At 48.0% G+C, this 5,726-nt stretch overlaps 1 protein-coding gene across 1 annotated transcript in view; it reads left to right on the forward strand.

Moving 5' to 3' along the window:
- The first annotated feature begins 3,383 nt into the window (after positions 1 to 3,383).
- Positions 3,384 to 5,726, forward strand: part of MLANA (melan-A) — a 13,686-nt gene continuing 11,343 nt past the window's right edge. The window contains exon 1 of the mRNA XM_004373483.2: positions 3,384 to 3,460. Within this exon, the coding sequence (XP_004373540.1) occupies positions 3,384 to 3,460 (77 nt within the window). The remainder of the gene's footprint in view (positions 3,461 to 5,726) is intronic.

The raw sequence follows: 5,726 nt of genomic DNA on the forward strand, positions 1-5,726 counted from the left end.
CTACACTCTGGTGGGTATTTTGTTTTGTTGTTTGTCCACAGGAGGTATGGTGAGCTGCTGTGTCCCATGAAATGCTCTGGCCTACATACGTTTGGCGCCCACGGAAGATAGGGTGGTAGGTAGAACCAGTCCTGCTTTAGGTTAGATTCCAAGTAGGTCATATCACACCTTCAAAGAGAAAATCTCCCCTGCCCCATGCAAATGCACAGAAACCCACTCCCCAAAGAGGACCGTCACCTAGAAGGGTATCATGAAGAACTCCGGGAGCTCAAGTGAGGAGGCTCGAGGGGAGGTCCGTGTCCTTTTCTTGACTACCAGGGGCGGGACATGACGGTCTCCAGGTCTGAGCCTGAAGGCTGTGCCACCCTTTGAGGTGAGACCAGGGAGGACCTGGGACGCCTGGCTAAATTTGAATTCCAGATAGACAACAAATAAAGTTTTAGTATATCCCATACAATATTTTCAGGATAAGTATGTCCCACGTATTACAATATGAGACATAGTATACTAAAAAATTATTCATTGTTTATCTGAAATTCAAATTTAACTGGGTGTCCTGTATTTTATCTGGCAACCCAAGGGAGAAAGGTCCAGCATTTAAAATAAATGGCTTCCCTAGGGAGAAACGTTGGGATTTGGGGAAAAGAGAGGTCAGAGTGAGCTGTGACGTTTAGAGGGGAGGGATTAAATTGGTTCTTTCATGCCAATTAAGCAATCACAGACGACCCCGTCAGAACTCCAAGCTTGTGATTATCATGGGACACAAGACCGGAGGGAAAAAAAAAAAAAGTAATGTTAAGAGCCAGAAAAGCAGTCTTCCTATACCGTCAGCCAGCAGACGGAAGGGCTGTCTCATCAAGAAAGGTAAGAGTGTTGCCTGCTAACCCGTAATTGTCCGAATGTTCTTCGAGATCAGGGTTTGGGAGATTCTGGTGGGTTGTCCCACCCTCCCTTGTTGCCTCCCTGATGCTTGGTTGTTAACAAACAGAATTTCTCCTCAAAATTCTCCAACTTATGAGGGTTCGCTGATCTTCTCTCAGTCCTCCTAGACTTTGGAGAAGAAAAGCGGAGACCCAGGGAAAGCGGGTATTCAGGCTGGGAGAAGAGCCTCCCTGCTTTAGATGTGGTCTTCTGTCACCTAAAGGGTCGATTCTCTTGGCTTGGGTGGGATGACGTGCATTCGCTGTCCCCATAACGATTGCCATGGTGGTAGTCGTGGTTGAGCGGTAGAATTCTCACCTTCCATGCGGGAGACCTGGGTTCAATTCCCAGCCAATGCACAGCCACCACCCGTCTGTCAGTGGAGGCTTACGTGTTGCTATGATGCTGAACAGGTTTCAGTGGAGCTTCCAGACTATGAAAGACTAGGTAGAAAGACCTGGCGATCTACTTCTAAAAGTCAGCCCATGAAAGTCCTACGGATCACAGTGGTCTGATCCACAATAAAACGTGGGGATGGGGTAGGACCAGGCAGCATTTTGTTCCGTTGTCCATGGGGTGGTCATGAGTCGGGGGCTGACTCTCCAGAGCTGACACCACCAGTTGCCAAGGCTCTGAGCTTGAGGTACAGACTTACAAAAATGATTTAGCATATAATTAATTGAGTTTTGCATCTTTAATTTTGAACCCAGGTTTCCCCCCCTCTCCCTGGCATTACCCACCTGTGATGCCACTTCTCATTTACAGCTAGGAAGGGAAATTACAGATAAAATGCCCCCAGCGGAAAAGACTTGTGTAGTGAATCCCCTAGTCTGCTCTCCCACGTCTCCCCTGGTGGTTTCTTCCCGCTGGAGCTCATTCCTGTAACTCTGTGGGGATCAGAGCTTTGAAATTCCCGAGAACAATGAGGGGGAAGAGAAGTGCACAAGGGCAAGGAGAGACGCTTCCATTATTGGTTTCGAACACGCACACTTTAACATGACATTAAAGCTCATGAGTTATTTGTTGGACTGTTTTTATGTTTTATAGTTTTTTTTTTAAGTTCTTTTTTGTCTTTAAATCTTAGTCATGAGACTTGAGGTTCCTGGGTGATGCAAATGGTTTGCTCTCGACTACTAACCTAAAGGTTGGCAGTTCAAACCCACCCAGGAGCACGAGGAAGAAAGACTTGGCGATCTGCTTCCATAAAGATTAGAGTCAAGAAAACTCTATGGAGCAGTTCTACTCTGTCACATGGGGTCGCCATGAGTTGGAATCAACTCGACAGCAACGGGTTTTCATGAGTCTTGAACTAGGGAGAAGCAGAAATTGATTTAGATGTGGGGGCAGGAATTAGTAGACACAGGTCCACTTATTTTGGGTGGAGAATATGGATGAGCCAAGGCCCCTATACGGGCTGGTCCTTTTGGGAAAGTGGATTAGAAGGTGCCACGCTCAGTCGCTCTGCCTGCCACACCCATGACCAGCTGCACGCCAAGGGGACTCTGGGAAACCACATGACATTATCAGAGCCTTCTACCTGCCCAGAGTTGTTGTTGTGTGCCAGCCAGTCAGTTCTGACTCGCAGGGACCCCATGTGACAGAGTAGAACTGTCCCATAGGATTTCCTAAGTTGTAGTCTTTGCAGAAGCAGATCACCAGGTCTTTCTCCCAAGGAGCCGCTGGGTGGGTCCAAACCACCAACCTTTCAGTTAGTGGTCGAGTGTTGAACCATTTGCGCCACCAGGGCTCCTTTTTGTGCAGGGAGTGATATCAAGTAACAACACTGACGAGAAATAACTCCTTATTTTTCTAAACCACAGCCTTCGGCCAGGGAAGGTAAAGAATGAATAAAAATGCTGGGTTTTCTTCTCTCCACAGTTTATGTTATAGGGTCAAATTAAAGGCAAGGAGAACATCCCCCCACCCCCCACAATAATAACTCCGTTGGAGAGTTTTTGCTTTTGTTTGCAGTTTCTTCTTTGAGCTTACTTTTCAGTTGGTGGGAGGCGTTGGAGTCCTGGGTGGCACAAATGGTTAAGTGCTGGGCAACTAACTGAAAGGTTGGTGGTTTGAACCCACCCACAGGTGCCTCAGAAGAAAGGCCTGGCAAACTGCTTCCAAAAGGGCACAGCTATGAAAACTTACAGAGCAGTGGTACTCTGCACACAGGGGGTCGCCATGAGTCAGAATTGACTGAACGGCAACTGCTTTGATTTTTTTTTTTTTTTTGGTGGTGCAGGGGGAAGGGGTTAGAAACCTGAGCTCTTTCCAAGGCCCTTGATATCAAACCCTGAAAGAAGCAGGTATAAACCATCCCAGAGAGAGAAGCCAGGGGGCCGGGCTGTGGCTGCTGTCCACCTGGACAGAATGTCACTATGGGTCTTTAAGGGATGAGTGAGATACTTCAGTTGCATTTAAATGATGCCATGTGCCCCTTCCGTTAGGAGTCCTGACCCCACAAGATGCCAAGAGAAGACGCCCAGCTCATACATGGTTACCCCAGGAAGGGGCACGGCCATGCCTCCATCACAGCTGAAGAGTAAGTTCAAAAGCGGACGCGGAGGGGTTTCCGACGGCCCTTTGCTGACGCAGCCAGCCGACCCCCTGCTCACACTCCTTAAACCTCCCTAGTGTTCTCCCCTGAGGGTGAAAATCCTGGCCACAGGGTGAGGGGACCATGGTCCTACAGGCTGCTCCCTCAGGTTCTCTGAGGCCCAGCGGGCAGGGAGATGGGAATGTAGAAAGCTGGACCTTGCCTTTTTGTCTGCCTTCTCTGCTACTGGGTCCCTGGGTGGTACAAACGTTAATGCGCTCAGCTGCTAACTGAAAGTTTGGGGGTTTGAGTCCACCCAGAGGCATCTCAGAAGAAAGGCCTGGTGATCTACTTCTGAAAAATCAGTCATTGAAAACCCTGTGGAGCACAGTTCTACTCTGACACACATGGGGTTGCCAGGAGTCAGAATTGAGTTGATGACAATTGTCTCTGCCACTGGGCCTTGGCCTTAGGTTCCCAAGCTGAAAACCACCCAGCTTTTTTGGATTTAGATGCCTCTTTCCTCAATACTTAGATACAACCCATTTCTGCCTACTGTACTCAGACTTCTGAGGGTAGTTTGCAGAGCCAGTGAAGATGACGACAGGTGTGCGCACCTCAGCCTGCGGACTCCCTACCCAACAAAGACGGCAGTCATGATTGCGGCCCCGTAGCCTGAGCCCGAGGATGGGCACTTGGTATTAGGAATTAATTAAAAATAAATATTTATACAATTAACCGTTTCTAAGTGCTAAGCATTGGATAGGAGCCCTGGTGGCGTAGTGGTGAAGCGCTCAGCTGCTAACAGAAAGGTCACCAGTTCAAACCCACCAGCTGCTCCATGGGAGAAAGATGCAGCAGTCTGCTTCTGTAAACATTTACAGCCTGGGAAACCCTATGGGGCAGTTCTGTTCTGTCCTGTAGGGTTGCTATCAGTCAGAATCCACTCGATGGCAGTAGGTTTGGTTTTGGTTTTGGAAGCATTGGACGCTGGCCCAAGATCTTATTCTTATCTTTGGAAAATCACTCAGTCTAGTGGGAAAATCAGGCATGAGAATAGTGCCATCAAATGTATGTGCTGTAATGGGGAGCAGAGAGGCGGAAGGGGCACCCTGTGTGTATACTGGGAGTAGGAACGGGGTGGGGTGGGAGGGAAGGGGGTGGGGTGGGAGCAGGGGTGGATTAACCAGTAAGCGCAGTATGTACTGGCTTGCAGTAAGCAAGGTACACACGGGCTTAATTGTGTTTACTTACTAATCTCTAGTGCACACTTTCACCAGATTAGTAAGTAAGCACAATTAAGCCCATGCATACCTTGCTGACTGGGTAATCTGTCCCTTGGTGGGATGAAAGAGGGTGGGGTGAGAGGGAAGGGCTACACTTTTAGTGGGAATCAGACAGGACAAACAAGGAGCCAGGCTTTTATTTGGACTATCTTTTATGTGATCTGTTGGATAAAGTTCATTTGAGATAAAAGTCAGAGTCTCTCAAAAAATGAGGTAAACCCTTCCATGCCCTTGCCTGGATTTCGATGGGTTTTTCTCCCAAACTAAGAATATGGCACAGAGAAGGTTCTGACTAATCCCTCTGGTGTGATCTCTAGTTCTTTCTGAAGCACAGTTTTTATTAAGACAGCTGTGCAGGCTGTGCAAGAATGCCCACCTGCCTCCCCATCTCCTCTCAGGTTATCTGCTGGGGCTGGATGGCCTTCCCGAGGCCTCTCTGTCCTGAGATTCTGTGATTCTGGGAGAGGAAGTCTGTTGCTTCAAATGGGCAGAGACATGTAGTTAATCAGGAGAACTGCTGAGTGTCCCTACATTTACTCAAGGCTTGAGTCAGTGTTGCAGATTGAACCATGTCCCCCCAAAAGTTATGCAGAAATCCTAACCCCTGTACCACCTGTAAAAATGACTCTGTTTGGAAAAAAGAGTTTTCTTTTGTTATGTTAATGAGGTCATATTGATGTTGGGTGGGTCCTAAACCTCATTCTTTCTGAATGGTGTCTTCTAAGAAGGGAAAACAGACTGGGAGAGAAAGATGCCCACGGGGGGAGGGAGGGAGGGGAAATTGCGTAAGGAACTGTGTCCGAGCCAAGGTACCTAAGAAACGCCTAGGCACTTTGCCAAAGAAGATATTCAGGCGGCTAACAGACACATGAAGAAATGCTCACGATCATTAGCCACTGGAGAAATGCAGATCAAAACTACAATGAGATATCATCTCACCCCAACAAGGCTAGCATTAATCCAAAAAACACCAAACAATAAATGCT

Source organism: Trichechus manatus, unplaced genomic scaffold (assembly GCF_000243295.1).
Source record: "Trichechus manatus latirostris isolate Lorelei unplaced genomic scaffold, TriManLat1.0 scaffold00025, whole genome shotgun sequence".
NCBI classification, from domain to species: domain Eukaryota; kingdom Metazoa; phylum Chordata; class Mammalia; order Sirenia; family Trichechidae; genus Trichechus; species Trichechus manatus.